Source organism: Botryllus schlosseri, chromosome 1 (genome assembly GCF_051294905.1).
Source record: "Botryllus schlosseri isolate E-star chromosome 1, Bs_hap1, whole genome shotgun sequence".
NCBI classification, from domain to species: Eukaryota; Metazoa; Chordata; class Ascidiacea; order Stolidobranchia; family Styelidae; genus Botryllus; species Botryllus schlosseri.
In genome coordinates, this window is record NC_137236.1 from 27,049,308 (window position 1) to 27,066,692 (window position 17,385).

Sequence of the window (17,385 nt, forward strand, 5' to 3'; positions counted from 1 at the left end):
ACATCATCCAGACCGCCCTTGTTATAGATTAGATTTGCACTGCGAGGTCAGATCTGTAACCTTATCCTCCTTCAGCGCACAAACGCGATGGCACTGCAACTTCGATTTAAATAGCACAATCCTAATTGAAGCGGGCGACTCGCTTAACTCAATAATTATGGGCAATTTAGATCTGCGCACGACAATTGGATAGGAACCCCAGGATTCACGTTAAAAACTTCATCTGTGCTTTGAGCGCATTGCTATTCTCATTATAGTCTTTCCAGTTGCACTCACGACGCACATTGGTTGCTCGCTGTATGTCACAAAATTGGTGTTTACGCGTATGTTTTCGTCTAGCTATAGAGTAAGAGTAAATTTCGAACTGTGTCCTGACTTTTTACTGAATGAAATGTCATAATCTGAAGACCATGCAATCAACATTTTCAGTTGCAAAGCTCAACAATCTATATCAGGTGCTGTTCAGCCATACCCAAGTTTATTTGAAGTGTAGGCTAAGAATCTGTACATCTAGCTGTCTGGTACCAATGCTACAGCGCCAAATGTTTCAAGATTCCTTCTTAAAATATATATAAATAGCTGGTTCGTGGTACAGAACTTGAATATAGCTTTCAATACAATATCCATTGTAAAATAATATTTATTGAACTCGAAGACTTTTCGGGTGCCTCTTTTCAAGAGTTAACGGCACACTAAAGGGATTTAAACAGATTTAAAAGCAAAACCAAAAAGGCAAAGTATGACGTAACAATCAAAATCACAGACCATGAAATTCGCATCGTAACAATGGCAACAATAACAAACTATGAAGTATTCGGACATACGGTACTATAGTAGCAACGCAATTCATAAATAAACAGTTATACACGCACGAGACAACACGCACTACACTGTAAAAAATAAAGGTGTCCATAGACATGTTTACACCTGGTACCTCTTAATACATGTCCGTCATGTAAAACCATACAACAGGTTTAGTTCCACCTGTTGCCTAACATGTTTCTGCCCGTCATGTAATCTCGAAAACACGTCTGACCTGAGACTTCAATTGACCTTTCACCTTTGACCGACTGGCACAAAATCTGTAGCCAGGATATGAATCAAAATAACCAATTCAGATTCGGGTCAATAATGCATATTGACAACAAAGGCAACGAAACATGAAATATTATTGAATGAAACATGAAATATTGAAAACATGTAATGAAACAAAAATTATTTCAACAGTGTGAGCCACAGAAGTAGGATATCCTAAGATTAATAAGCTTCAGAAAATATGTAATGAAGCAAGGATTATTAAGCCGGCTGAAATATCACTCCGTCCTTGAATAACCAAAATGTACCACAAACAGCTCAAGTCTCTGAAGTTAAAAAGTTTCGGAAGGTTTCGGAATGCATGTACAAAACAAGAATTAGGACAACGGCTAATAGTATTGACCCGTCCTTATTGAATTAAACAACTACAAAGATATACACAGTGTATCTAACGTTAGACAGTTTCGGAATCTATGTAATGAAACAATAATTAATATAATGGCTAAAAATATTGACTGGCCCTCCATGAATTAATTTAATACGAATTGCCACACAGTAAGCTGCCGAGCACATGATGTTTTGAAATTTTGGACATATGTGATGAAACAATAATTATTATACAGGCTAAATAATTGACCAGTCCTTAAAAATTCAATCACATTAATTTACTACAAACAGCACAAGTCCCCAGCGTAAGAAAGTTTCGTAGCGCATGTACGAAAAAAAGAATTACAACAACAGATAAGAGTATTGATTCGCCCTTAATGAATCGATCAACTACAAACAGATAAAGTGTACCTAACGTTAGAAAGTATGTAATGAAACAATAATTTTTATAACGGCTAAAAACATTTACCCATCCTCAATGATTCAATAGCCAGTAATGTAGCCAGCACATGATGGGCGCTCATGACAACTTTTAAATCTTCGCTGCAAACTACAAACAGCTGCTGATTACATAACGTTTGGAAGTTTTGGTACACTTGCAATGAAATAAGAATTATTACAGCTAGAAGTATTGAACTGTCCTCAACGAAATAATTTACTATAAACAGCCACAGTGAACCTAACCTTGGACAGTTTCGGCCGTTCTAAGGAAACAAGATTCATAAAGGCTAAAAATATCAACAAGTCAATATTATAGCAATGGCTAAAAATGTATCTGCCACTGATCAATCCACAAGCAAATTCAATTTGCTACGAACAGCCGCAGTGCACTTAACGTTCGGAAGTCTTGAAAGAAAGTTTGCAACGAAGGACCAGGAGTTCGAGGCTGACGGAGCGAACTTGATGTTAAACACCCAGTATATTGCGAGTATTATAGCCATCGCATGATGAAAGCTCAAGACCCCTTTGATGACTTTGCCATCGAAGTGAACTTTCCACTCATTCAGGATCGTGTTGAACTCGATCGTCGGGTATACATTCTTTGGCTCCTGATAAATAAAAATGTTATTAACTCGGTACTACAGGTGTGGGTCTCAAATTGAGATAGATCGAATATTAGACATAACAAGTCATGACAGCACGTGTCGAGCTCATGCAAAGAGGTACGAAAACGATCATACGTGATCGTTGCATTGGTAGCTTTAAGTCCAGGGGCGGGCAGCTTTTGCAGTCCGCAGGCCGGATATAGGAATATAGGTCGGATTGGTGAATCGATACAATATTTGCCCATTTATCCATATATACAAGTAATAAATCGCATTTATTAAATGTCTTTTATCGACAGCAATGTCACATCACAGCCATTTCTTGCCGATAATGACGAAGACACTGTAGATTTGAGAATAACATTGTTATAGAGTCGCCACCATGTTTGGTTCTCTGTGATCAATCAACACACGGTGCAATCCTTCATTAAGATTTCAAGACGTTCGATAAGTCCAGTACCTCAAATTTACAAAGATATCAATTCATGAGGGTTGAGTAGGTGACGAGATAGCGTCGCGTTCAACTGTGTGGTCTAATTTATCTCGATATAAATTCATGCGGCCTGCGGCCTATAAGAAATTTGAATAGTGGCCCGCGACCTATTTTGAGTGGGCAACCACTGGCATAAGCGGTGCCTTACAAAAGCCTGTAAGTGTGCCGTGCTACATGTCGGCAATTTCGGAATCAAAAATTAGAAATATCAGCCTGGTGTAAATGACCATTGCCGTCGACAAACACCATGATCACCACAAGGCCTAAGTCGTCCGTCTCCGACCGTGGCTCCCAATGTGGGGGAGTTGTCGGTCCAGGGGGGCGGAAACGGACAGTGGGGCGATAGCGCGTTGAAATGGCTACATTGGCGTCCATGACAGTAACTGCCACACCCAAGCCCCTAATTGAGATGGGGGGAGCGAACTCGAACGGGTCCCACAATTTTTCGTGAATTAACATCAATTATAGAGCATTATTTTGAAAATTTAGAACACTTTTTCAAAAAAATTAATGCTGCGCGCCATTTCGTGGTTGCATTTCTATTGCTTATTGGATGCCCTTCCTCCAAGAAATAATACGCATGAGTTATAGAAATGGACATCTCGGCGTCAGCCATTATCACATCATGACGCACCAAGACATATTAAGTTTCAGGCCATGTAACATGCGACTCCGAGAAGTGTGACGGAACGAGAAAACCTTGGCGGAAAAGGACTGCCTTTATGCTGACCGACTTCGATATATATACGATATGCAACATATTTAATTGTCCATACGCGCCTAAATGCCTGACTCCAAATGTTCTTGAGCTGTCCAATAGGAACCCCACAAAAAATGATATCTTGCAGAGATTAATTAATTGCCAGTGCTGAAATACCAATTTGAAATCGTGGGCTTTTTTTAGTTTAGTACGTATGGACGATTTGAATATCTTTTGAGCAGACAGGCCACGAAATGTCAGTACGTAGCGAAGTCATTTTACCCACGGGTCCGCCCGAATATGTTCAATTATTATTTACGGGCCCTACATTTTCAAAGACACGTCACTCAGCTTCACCGGTAAATCTGAATACATGAGCTGAAAGAGGATGAAAAATTGGCAGCAATATTTACACGCATATAATAACATACAGTCACTAAAATTGAACCTAGTAAACAAGTAGTATGGAATCTCGGAGGACAAGGGCCGCGGGCCACTTTATGATGCAAGACGTAAAACAGTCCACGGGCCGGAAAATTTTTTTGCGCCCCTGTTCTAGTTGACACCAATTGATGATGTAACCCGATCGCAGTGGGTCATGTGATTTGCTTGTGTCCACAAGACAGGACATCATGCTTTCACATACACCATTAACTTACTTTGTCCACAATCAGGAAGTTGTCATAGCCGTCATTGAAGATTGTTGGGATCCCGACCATCCACCCCAGTTTTTGACGACCTGAATGAGAAGTGCCAGAAATCAACTCAACGTCAAAAAATAGATTAGCAGCATTGAAACCTTGAGCGGGCCACTCTACTGCTGACAACGATTTTCAGTCACCTTGCCAGTCGGAACACGTTTGGGCAATGGTGAAAACACAACAAATATTACTACGCAGGAAATTCAATGAAAATTGTGTTGATAAAAGCACGTGTGCAGTCATGTCCAGCGTGAAATAGCGGGTTGCCTCATTATGCCGCTAAGCTAATTTGACAAGGATTAATCCACGCTTGGACAAATGAATATCAAAGACTACGGCAAATCTGTGTCTATGACCGCTGATGGTCTTTCTGCGAGTACCAATAAATTCGATGTTTCCTAATTTCGAGAACACCTAGCTAGAACACCTTGCTAGCCGCCCCAATAGCAATGGAAGAAATGACTACAACTGGGAGTATGTGCGACGAAGTCATCCCCCTCAATAAGTGTAAAACATAAATTACTCACTCATAATCTTTTGGATCGGGATCGGAATCTTCTGCGGTTGTAAGAGGCATAACGCAGAGCTGCAACTTTTTTCAATTATATTTGCAGTGATATCCATATCAGACAAGCCTTGTTTCTGGCAAATCATTTGCATTTCTTCCAAAATCTAAACATTTAGAAATGTTTACAACCGAGCAATTTAAAAAACTTATGTGCGCTATGGGCCTATCACATGAGCGTGTAAGGCAGGGGTTGACAACCTTTTGTATGCAGCGTGCCAAAACTTGAGGTTCCCACATTATAAACGAGAAATCGGGTTCCGATAAGCCGCGTGAGCTTCGAGAAAAAATCAAAATAACTAAAATCTGCTCAAATAGAATAAATATGGTAGTTTTGGAAACATGTTTGGTTCGCTTATTAAATTATACATTTCAAAAACTTGATCTCGCGTGCCATAAACGCCGACGGATTGATGTCGTCATGACTCGATCCTGACACTGCTTCATACCTACCCAATGCGCATCAATCAGAAGCGGATAAATCTCCAACAGATCCTGTGTGGACATCCCATTCAGGATGGCCTTGCGACGCGATTGAAATGTTCTTCTCATCCGATCTTTTATTGTTATATTGTCAGGTACTCTTTTGACGCATTCGGCTCTCATTGCTTTTTGGTGCACCTCAATGCTGCACTCGTCTTCTGGAGGGTATAATTTCTGAATCTGTAAGGAAAAATAGATCTTTATTAAAACATGACCGGTTATCGGTGTATCGGTACTACTTCTTGGCAATCTATCTTCTGAACCTTAAGCATGTACACTGCCAAGAAAGACTGCGTGCACAGAAAAATGTGTGGCACAGACTTGTGAAAAATTATGGGGAACCTTGCTCCTCGGTGTTGTCGGTATCGGATCAAAAACTTCATGTCGAGGATATCTAAATGAAGGATGCAAGATACTAAATGCTCACATTGCATGTTGAGTCTCGAGAATTCTTGCACCGTTTACTGGCTTTTTCCACAACAAGGTCCTGAGATTTCCGTTTGCCGTGGCGTCCATGCTTTTGCTTTTTTAAATCTAGGATGGGATCTTCTTTTTCGAGGCGCCTTCGCCATTCCCTGTACTTGGTTTGGAGCTTGTCCTTCCATGATCCCTGCAATGTGGAATAGTTAGAGAAGGCTTCAGATTAAGTTTCGACAAACTTCTCACATATCTGTCACCACCATCGAATAATAAACGATCTTGCAGCACCGGATACGTTGTCACCAATGCACTCAATGAGCAGTTGTATTCATGATGCGTGGGATATAACCTAGGAACATATATATTGAACACTAATTCAACTGCAATATTTGGTAATCTAAGAATTGCTGCGTACCCCGTGTAATTCCGTAGGTCATAAAACAGGTGATTTACGATTTCCTTCTTAATTTTGTTTGGAATTTCCAATATCTCTTTAAATTGCTGCAGCTCATGCACCAAGGCTTTTGGTAAAGAAATTTGATACCCCGTTTCTGGCCATTTCAACGACTGGTACTTATCTCGAAATCCGCTTGAAGTAGACTCTTGGGAGCACGAGGTTGACAAGGTGCTGCTCATAACACCTTCATCTGAAGACGATACAACAAATAAGGAAAATAATATGAATTTGATGAAGAAGTGCTTACCATCACATTCAAAATATTCAACAGGGGTGTCATGAGTGTCACTGGCATTCGTATCACTGAATGCTTCAATATTCAATGTGTCTAGGTCATTCATGCTTCCAGAAACTATGTCGGTGTCATCGGCGTCATCAGCAGAAACGTTGGCTTCGGCTATGGTTTCCTCTGCATAATTACAAGAGAGTGAAGGCGCGTATAGCATTGTCATGGAAATGTGCAGCCATAAAGGTAACCAGTGGACTCGCGGCCTATGGCGAATTCGAGCCATTGAATTCAGTCTTCGGTAAACTAGAGCCATGGTGAATTCGTAAAATAAAAATGATTATAAACGTTGGGGAATGTAATAATTATTGGAGTCTGATCCTTGATGTTATGGCTTCATCAAAATTACACAGCTCCGTATACGGGGCATATATGCATAATATAACAGTTCATGTCTATGTGTTATTTACCATGGGCCGAGTTCACTGGTAATGGGCAAAGATATATCAGGCATCATAGGCGCCGATCCTGGGTATGCAAGGTATGCCAACCATACCTAGACATTTTCTTAGGTGTGCGGCATACCTAGAATTCGGTTTGGCATGTAGCGGCATAAACCCGGGATTGTGTGATTTAGAACAAATCACAATGTATTTCCGTTTACGATATTACCTGCTGCCGCTATGTGAGTGAGTTAACCCTTTGCACGAGGCCAATTAGCGAAAAGCGCAAATTAGCGATATTCTTCTGTGCACACTGCACAATGTAACGCGACGCGATTTCCCGCTGAGATGATCGCGAAATTATGTCATTGATTGCCGTGCGCTAGGCAATCGTCGCATTGGACGCTTGCCTGATTTATCGAGTCTCCAACAAGCCTAGGTTCACTGGCTTGAACAATCACATTCAGCAGTAGGCCAGGTGCGCACTATACCATCGCTAGCCTGCAGTATCGCATATGCATTGGCGCGCACAATATCATCGCTTACCTACACAATCGCATCTGCAACAGGTCTGGTACGAAAGAAAGACCTATCATTGGTGGCCATGGCCATTGGCCAACTATCGCGTCTCGAGCCTAGCATACGTTGGCTCCTATCTCTCGATGGCTTGGAGACAATAACCTTGGGTGTATGCTAATTATTAGCGATTAGCACCAAACTGAATGACATCGAATGCCCACTGACATATGCGATTGTGCGTGCGCCATGCAGGCGTAATTGAATTCCGCTAATACTTAAACATAACCATCAGAAGATGTTTGTCAAGGCGCGAGTTTAAAAATACGAGCAAGGTTTGAACATGAAATATGTGCGACTCGGACATTTTGCCTCGCGGATATCGTCGCCGAGGTTACGTAATACGTGTTGATAAGCGGCGTATTTAACTGTTCGCTAGCGATCACGCTAATTGACCGCGTTGAATAGCGTATACGCGCAAGTTCGTTAACACGAGGAGATTTGTACAATAGGGCTGTCCAAAAATAACCTTTTTTCCTTAAAGGGGCACTGCGCTCTAAAAATGATGTGGTCTCAAATTGAAGGTAAAAACGAACGAAAATTTTTGGCCGCAGCCATTTTCGTCAGAACGCCACCGTAATGGAGCTGCAATTTATTGAAATTTCTACAAGACCAGCTGCCGCGGCTGCTTAACCCGTTACATGGCACGATGTCTTCATCGTCGCACTTGCTCGACGCGATAAGGCAGTCACGCAGACAACGAATTTTAGATAGTTGTCAGCCGATGTTATGAAGGAAATGTGTCCAAGTTTCGATCTCTGCGTGACTGCCTTATCGCGTCGAGCAAGTGCGACGATGAAGACATCGTGCCATGTAACGGGTTAACCAGCCGCGGCAGCTGGTCTTGTAGAAATTTCAATAAATTACAGCTCCATTACGGTGGCGTTCTGAAGAAAATGGCTGCGGCCAAAAATTTTTGTTCGTTTTTACCTTCATTCTAAGACCACATCATTTTTAGAGCGCAGTGCCCCTTTAATAATGCTGGCAACGTGAATAAATCGTTATGTTGCCTTGAAAAACGACACACACCAAATTTTCTAATTCATTCCAACCAATATTCGCGGGTTTCATAGAGTTTGAAATGAATTTGCTCAAAAACGCCAAAAAAAAATTTGCTAATTTTTCTGCCAACCCCATGAAATGGTTGAGCTGTCTCCAAAAACTATGCAAAACCAATTTGCCTCAATTCCAAGCTGTAGAAGCGGAGTTTGGTTTTATTTGTCATAACCAGCTGTAGCACTTGTCAGCTTCTGGTTTTTGCTGAAGAAACTATACAGCTCAATATTGCATTTGAAATTCGGAAAGCGAATTCTCGCAGACTACCGTACCAACTTCAAGCAGATGGATATACCGTCATATAACGATATATATATCATATTTTAGTAGCAATATACCTTCATAGATTGTGACTGTGAATTGTTGTTACCCACATAATTCTGAATAACAGCTTTTTTCGAATATTTCGAAAATGGCAGCCGGTGGTAAACGGTTAAGGATGCGTATTATACATGGTGGCGTACTAAACTTGGAAAATTACAGTACTATTTTTGGCAGTTCCAGCATCGCCATGAGACATTCAATTACATGAATCAATTACTGTAACACTTTTCCCTAAAAATCTATACCGGTATCAGTTTCTATTGCAGACATCGAGCAAGATAACACACAAGATAATTCTAGTATGGTATAATCATCATTTGAAGGCGTGATCACCGCTTTTACGGCACCAATTCTCTTTTTATGAAAATAGAATAATAAATCACTCACTTTCTTCGTCACTCATAACAAGACGTATTTGACCCATATCTTCGATAGCTGACGGCTTATAAAGGTCGACGTACAAGTTGAATGACTTATCGTAATATTCCATCTTGAACGTTTTTTCACCGATGGTACTACGAAATGTACTTGCGATAGCACTGTGAATCTCGGAATGGTGATTAACCGTGATCACTCTTTTGATATCGCCATATATGATTAAAAGTTTCATGTTAAACACCGGTAACACGGTAGCAACAGATGAGTAACCAGTCTGAAAAATAGAACGACCACATTCAAAATGACGAAACTTGAATAAATCATGAATTGTAACTACTTTTCTCAATCGAAATAGTTCATTACAAATTTTACGATACAGTTGAAAGTACAAAAATTTACCAATACAGTACACATCATGGGTCTGTGCTAAAATGAAAGCAACATAAAACTCAAATTATTCATATATCAATTTCAACCAAATACATTTCTCGATCGACTGTTCATCGACTGTTCACTGTTCATCTTTGAAACATATTCGATGATGTAGCCTAATGTACCTAAATTCACCAATGCAGTGTACATCATGGGGTCTCTGGTAATATATTTCGCAAGGATGTAATACACATACGGAACCGGTTTCCGTCACAGAATAGCAGTGTAAATGTCGCACAAAGCTCGACTTGAGCAATTTACCACAAATGTGCCACTTACCATTGAAATGTAAAATATATTCTATGCAGCAAAATATCGGACCATTAGCATCCTGATTTACAACATAAATTTTTTCCCTCTCATATCTTTCATGTCCATTATCATAACATTTTGCAGAACAAACTTGTTCCTCAACATCCTGCATCCCAAAAAAAGCCACATATTGGCTTGGTACATCGCCCCATAATATGTTGACTGTCTCAACATTCATAGGTTCCTCATGTAAACAGTTGAGTGTAGACATTTCCCAACATTTTCTGAACTGTAATCGAGAGGCTACCGTGTGAGCAATATTTTTGAAGTTGCCAGAAATTCTGGATATTTTTTTGACGATCTGATGATAGCTCTCAAAGCGCATCGACCAAACAAGATTAATGGGGCCACAGAGTTTTGTCAATCTTGCGTAGTGTAGTAAGTAGTGGAACTTTGGCTTGATTATCTCTGGTGCAATATTCAACACCTCACGATAAAAATCGACAACTAGCACATCAAGCGAAAGAATCATCTCATTTGTGACACGTTTTGCAAATACAATGTCACATATATCTGACAAGAGCAAATACAATTCCCATATCTCATTTTCGTCATCGATGCTATCACCGACAATGAAACTAAGATGGTTGAAAAAACACCAACATTGAGTTGCCGTCAATGAGGAAACTTTACCTCTGTAGCGGGGCTTATTGCGAATTTCATTCTTTCCATAGGGGAATTGCTCCACGAGTTCAATAAATGCAGATTTTGTCACGTTGAGAGCACGGAGGATCAGGTTATTTATAATATATTCCATGGTAACAACGAGGACGCCTTCTAGGAGATCATGCATACAGTCGGGAACCATACAATTAATCATTTCAAATGACAAAAGATCCGAAAATGGATTGCTCATTCTCACTCCGTACGCGCTTGCGAGAGACGGGTTTTCCGATACATCTCGGACATGAAGCACATGGTTCGATGGACACCGTAATTCGAACATTGTTTCAGAAAATTTTGTAGTTAATTCGGAATAATCACACATGCAGAATCGACAAATACGCCCATTACTAAATGAACGACGGAACCCAGATAGATCATGACTTGCTAAATTATCAGCAGTAATAGTCGCCTAACTACCTTTGAAATGCCTCGTCATACCATTTCAAAGGGCGACATCTATTCCGGATGTTTCCAGAGTTTTGAAGTCTTCTATCAATGGTTCAAGTATCGCATGATATCCCATATTCTTGACAGTTGCGGTTCTAACAATCAGTACTGGATGAATGTTTCTCAAGTTCGACTGAAACTTAACGTCGATATTTCCCAGTATAAAATAGAAGCATGTAAGCTTATGTATCGTTTTCGAACTTCCCAGAGCATTGCAAACTTCCACATCATCTACATATAAATGTATGCGCAGCAAACTTCGATCACCATTGAAAAAACTATTTGCTTTGAATAAATCACCATCACAAAAGTTACTAAGAAACCCATCAGCAGAAGTACAGGACGAATTGCTATCAACACTTTCAATAACATCCTTGTGGGATAAGTATTTTTTCAGAGTACTCAATATGGGAATATATTGATATTGTTGATCCTCAACACCGTCAAAACACTTTTTTACAGGCTCAACTAATCCAATGTTAGTCAAACATTTTCTAAATTGATGGTCACTTTGCGTTTGATTCATCATGCGAGTCAGATCTGGCATACTATCGCCAACACAGGCATCTTTAAACATTTCTAAAAGTTCTACCACTCCGAATAAAATGTCACGAGATACGGATATTGGCAGAAGGTATTTCTCCCTGCATTTTAAAGCAAACTTGAAAAATTCATCATTGAAGTTTTGTACTCCGGGTAGACCGACATTGCTTTGACCAATCTCTTGCTGTGACTGATCCGTCTGCTCTGTCGCGAAAACCTGAAGGTCTGTTTCTGATCCTGGATTATTCACTACTGGTTGTGGTTGGCCATGTGTGCGGTAAAGATGCACTCTGAAGCTATGGTAAGTGCTGAACGTCATCGGTGGATTGCTGTCTCCACACGGTACCATACTACAGGTGAATGCGGTACACCAACGATGCACATAACGTACATGATTTAGCAAGACTTTCCGGGATGAAAACTGACCACAAACGCATCTTTTAACTGGGCAAGCCCAATCCATAACAGTCAGTCAGCGTCGACAATAAATTCTGTTCTCAGTGCGGTTGGCTTGCTGGCGGCTTCCCGGCAATACAAGATTCTCAACCAATCATGGCGCATACTGAAATCACGTGTGCCGTGAACTTTTTCAACCAATAACAACGGATACTAAAATCTTGTGAGCCGTAAACTAATAGATTACAGCCATTTTTTCAACCAATCACGACGGATACTGAAATCGTGTAAGGTGTGAACTAATAAATTACGACGAATACTCACATGTTTTATAATACATAGCTAACCTATAAGGATAGATTCGCCACAGCTATCGTCACGCTTGCTTGCTCAGCAATATGAACGTTACATAATTTCATATCCCATAGCTTCAGACCCGAGCGCTCAAATTAGATATAGATGATTTCATTTGAAAGCAACATTCTGAAAATATACATTAAAATTTCAATAGAGCAATAGAATTACCCCGAAGTAGCCTTCAAAATCTGAAAATCAGCATTGTTCCAAACAATCGCAGCGACGCAGCACAATGGCCCTAACGGTGTCCGGTCAATACCGAGAAAACCATTACCGAGAATGCCATTACAGAGAATGGACACAACCGAGAATGGACATTACCGAGAATGGACACCACCGAGAATGGACATTACCGAGAATGCAATATATGCAATGCAGGCATGCTATGCATATGAGCAGGTCGTGTGTGTGCATGTGCATCAGGGCGTTGCCACATTCGGTATCGATGCTCAGGTATTAATTTCTCGACAAAATCAGTCCCAGTAAGCTATATTATTGACATTGGCCATTCTCGGTAATGCCCATTCTCGGTGGTGTCCATTCTCGGTAATGACTATTCTCGGTATTTTCGATTCTCGGTAATGTCCATTCTCGGTAATGGCATTCTCGGTAATGTCCATTCTCGGTTTTTCTCGGTATTGGTATAGAACCGGCCCATAACGCGTGGTTGCGAATGTTCGGAACAATGCCGAATTTCATACTTTGGGGTGTATTTCGAAGGCGTTCCATTGCCCTGATTAGATTTTAATGCATATTTTCGGAATCAGTGCGACAGTAGCTTTCAAATCAGAGCAACGTTATTCCAAACTGAAACGCAACATGTTTTTTACATAACATGTTACGTTTCAGTTTTGAACTTGATTAATTGGAAAACACGTCGCGTTTTCGGTTCTAAACTTGTTTATTTCGAAAACACGTCGGCGATTTTTGTTATTAAACGTGTTTTTGGAAAAAACATGCAAAAAACACGTTGAATACACGGTATATTTTTTACAGTGTAATGGGAAATTTGTAGGTTATAGAGGAAATCTTTTTGTCTACATAAAATAGGTTTGTTCAACTGAATAATAGTAGACTGAAGCACTTTTAGATGAAACAAAGACCTACCACGCGCAATGACAGTGAACATATTGTCATCCTAGTGCTGTGCACAGGCAAGGTTTTCACTCAAATGCTGACCAATTGACGAAGCATATGCTTGATAATCGTCATAGAAATCTGTTTTGGCAGCCAATTTGCACTGACGTGCAAGCTCCGTGCGATCATTTGCGCATGTTTTTGACCGAATCAATTTTGGAATGTGTTGCTTAATACGCTCTACTACTATTCTACTACTCTACTATTATTCAGTTGAACAAACCTATTTTATGTAGACAAAAAGATTTCCTCTATAACCTACAAATTTCCCATTAGTGCGTGTTGTCTCGTGCGTGTATAACTGTTTATTTATGAATTGCGTTGCTACTATAGTACCGTATGTCCGAATACTTCATAGTTTGTTATTGTTGCCATTGTTACGATGCGAATTTCATGGTCTGTGATTTTGATTGTTACGTCATACTTTGCCTTTTTGGTTTTGCTTTTAAATCTGTTTAAATCCCTTTAGTGTGCCGTTAACTCTTGAAAAGAGGCACCCGAAAAGTCTTCGAGTTCAATAAATATTATTTTACAATGGATATTGTATTGAAAGCTATATTAAAATATACAGTTGTATCTTGGTCGTGGATCAATTTAGAGACATTTTCATCTGGTTACCCGGACCTATACATAGCATAAAAGTGGATTTGCTGGGCAGTACACTTCAATACGCATGAAATGACTGGTATGATATGTCAGCATTGTTTGACTCAATGATACGTTTTAGGCGGGGATAGTTTATGATTAAATCGGTGCGTGTGCAATAGTGCACTGAACGCTGGTCCGGCTCAACGAAGGGTAGGCCTAGTTTACGTGGACTTTTTCCGCCCTACATATGAGCTTATTGATTCAACGGAATGTACTTAGTATCACGCATGGCGCGAAATAATCACTTCAATTATACGTACATGAAAGCAGTATTGTCAGTAGCGAATTACTGTCGCCTTTTTGTGAATATTACTATTTGCGTCCCCGTTGGTTGTTATTTTAGCCTACACCCACTTTAACGTGAAAAGTTTTATGCACAATGTCTGACTAAGCTTACTATTTACAATTTGAATTTTCTTGAAAGCAGTTTCGGGACGAGTTCGAATCCCTTTTATGTGCGAAGTTATCATGAAAACCTCAACATGCAACCATCACGGCAACTGCTAAATATACTTGCGAAGATCGATCCTATTTGTTGTTTCATCAATCATCTTGAGTTGGTCGCGAATTTCGAAAGTAGCAACGTCCGATATCTGCCAACAGCATGGGAAGTAGTGCTGGGTAGATCGACAAATTCCTTAGTACGACTCCGAGACTATATTCTTTTCAAGACGGAATCCGGTTCCGACCCAACTCCATCTGTATAAGAAAAAGTATGAATCCTGCTCCAACCTTTCTCCGGCCCAAATAAAAATATCCGATCAATATACACAAGGAATCCGGTGGATATCCAGTCCATGGAGTAACCTTACACGGTCTAATGGTGACTTTCGATGATTACCTTTCCTTTTGCAATTGCACTTCGATGTAGTTTCGCATGTCATGTCTTGGAAATTGATAATTCTAGTTTTAATAAGTGAGAATTCACGGCATTATTTCTTTTTCCACTTGGGCACCAATGCTGGCGACTTATACCGCCTTTGTGATTGAATTTGCCCATACCAGCAGCAGCAAGAGAACCAAGCCGATCGAGTATATCCCGATAGACTCTCGCTCAACTCGGACGCATAATTGGTTCTTGATGCAAGAGTCTATTCGTGTGTATTTTCCATAGCGTCGTGCAATGGTATGGACACAAGCTACTCTCACCGATCACTGCGATTGGTCTACGTCACAATTTCCATTAGGCTAAAGGCAATTTGAACGTATTTTTGACCGGCTTGCCGAGCGCTAAATTTGATAAAATTTGTTATCAATGGAAAGCTACCGGCGTACTGATTGCGATAATATAAAAAAATCAGCTTCGAATTTTGATTGTAATTGAATTTGGCATGGTGAAGCAAGAATGCCGTCTGGAAGCAAGTGAGGAGCAGCGCAACCCGCAAGCGGTTAAGCATTCACACTCTCACTCTCACTGCACACTTGCTCCAAGCTGCGGTCGCTTATTCCAGACGGCATTGTTGCGCCACAAGACAAAATTCTGTTACAATACGAAATGCAATGCTAATTTTGAGGCATTCCAGGACTACGAGCAAAACAATATTTATATTATCGTCATCGGTACCCCGATAGCATTTGATTGATACTAATTTTATCCGATTTGTCGCTCGGCAGGCCGGTCAAAAATTACCGTAAAATTGGCTTTAGCCAAATGGGAAGTGGGACGTACACCAACTGCAGTGAGCCGTGAGATTTGCTTGTGTCCGCACCATTGTGGGACATTATGATATTTCCAAATATTTTGTAATACCCTTATTTCATGCTGAACGTTATACTGTAGTTAATGAGCTAGCATCACTCGTGACCTGACCAGTCACGAGCCGTTTCTGGAGCACGATCGGTTTTTAACTCAGCCGGAATGTGTCCAGGATTTTAATCCGATTTGAAAGTCGGATTTAAGCAGGCTTGTTCTACTGATACATGACAAAATAACCGTTATTTTAACCGAGTTTTAGACGACTGTAATTTTTAAATTGAACAATGGATTCTTTGGGGACTCCGGATTTTAAATTGCCGACCGGATCCAGGTGGACACGACTTCCGAAATTTGGGAATTGGCTGATTTCTACCCTTGACTGGTAACCTTCAATTCGAACTGACCCATTCTTTTAACGATGCCACAATCCTAGGTAATTGTTTTGTATTCATAATCTAGAACAGAATACGGGGCTCTATGTCAGGATGAATCTTGTAATGACATAACCTCTGTTGTGTGTGTCGGCCCTAATCGAAATACTAATATCTTTTTACGGTGTATACATTAGTAATAATTTCTATCCTGCTACATACAAGAGTACGAACCGAATAGTAAAACAAAGATAAAGATAGCAGCGTCTTGAAAGTCAGTGTTTCTCAATAACTTGGCAGGAACTATGCCGTGCTATGCCTGTCGACTCTACTCCGTTAACTGCTAATTGTTTCGACAGAAAACTGGTTTGTTTCAGTGCGTCTGACGATTTAATATATTACCGACGACGCAACAGACGATATTAGGTCATCAATGACTGAGTGTTTCCCGGCTCAGAATATTCGGAACAGTTCCGCAATATTCCAAGCGAAAAATGTTGTTTCTGAATGCTACGAATTCAAAATCTTTCACAACCTAACCATCGTTTCAAGATGAGACTTCGCTCGTGTCATCAGCTTTGCTTGACGTCTCGCGTATAAAACTGGACGTAGCACCCTACTCGATTACTTCATCTACATTTATATAACCAACGCAGATGGGAAGGCAAGAAGTGCTTCCATTCCGAATTCGCAGTTGACCTTCACAGAAAACCAGTCGATTGAGAACCATCAACTAGGATTCTTGCAATCTGCAAACGGCTTCCTAGTGTCGGGCTACCAAACACGCTGAGCCACTAACGAACCTAGCCATTTCTAGCGTTATACGACATCGAGAGACATCAATACGTTGAGCGTTTGTATTTCAACAGGAACACAACAAATTAATATCACAACTACTCATTCATTTCTCGCAAATAACGCTTTTAGCTTGATGCCCATGCGGGGGATTGAACATATCCTGATACACGGCGTCCCACTGCGACGAAACCTTGATAGCCATGCAGCAGCAAGCGGAATGACGAGGATGGCCGGGCATCCATTTGACGAAACGCGCACGACCACCGTCGGGGAGCACTACGTGGTTTCTCTA

The 17,385-nt window shown here is 40.6% G+C and overlaps 2 protein-coding genes across 4 annotated transcripts in view; both read right to left on the reverse strand.

Annotated features, from left to right (window-relative positions):
- The window catches only part of LOC145446436 (uncharacterized), a 49,510-nt gene that overhangs the window by 29,982 nt on the left and 2,143 nt on the right, over window positions 1-17,385 (reverse strand). Inside the window, exon 8 of one of the 2 annotated variants that reach the window (XM_080324729.1) lies at window positions 17,139-17,382. The exons of the other annotated variant lie outside the window; for it this stretch is intronic. Coding sequence (XP_080180855.1) covers window positions 17,197-17,382 — 186 coding nt within the window. The 3' untranslated portion in view covers window positions 17,139-17,196. Of the gene's footprint in view, window positions 1-17,138; window positions 17,383-17,385 lie in introns of those variants that run through there. 2 annotated transcript variants of the gene reach the window in all.
- On the reverse strand, window positions 1,120-13,369 carry LOC145446322 (sterile alpha motif domain-containing protein 3-like). 2 transcript variants are annotated; one of them, XM_080324592.1, is made up of 9 exons: window positions 9,300-13,366; window positions 6,535-6,696; window positions 6,246-6,477; window positions 6,077-6,179; window positions 5,838-6,020; window positions 5,381-5,590; window positions 4,890-5,034; window positions 4,321-4,400; window positions 1,120-2,471 (listed from the first exon to the last, which is right to left on the reverse strand). In XM_080324592.1, exons 1-9 carry the CDS (start codon window positions 9,520-9,522, stop codon window positions 2,208-2,210), a joined length of 1,602 nt encoding a protein of 533 aa, XP_080180718.1. In that variant the 5' UTR covers window positions 9,523-13,366; the 3' UTR covers window positions 1,120-2,207. The 2 variants fall into 2 exon arrangements, with proteins under 2 accessions (XP_080180718.1, XP_080180710.1); XM_080324584.1 differs by having other exon boundaries at window positions 6,077-6,477; window positions 9,300-13,369.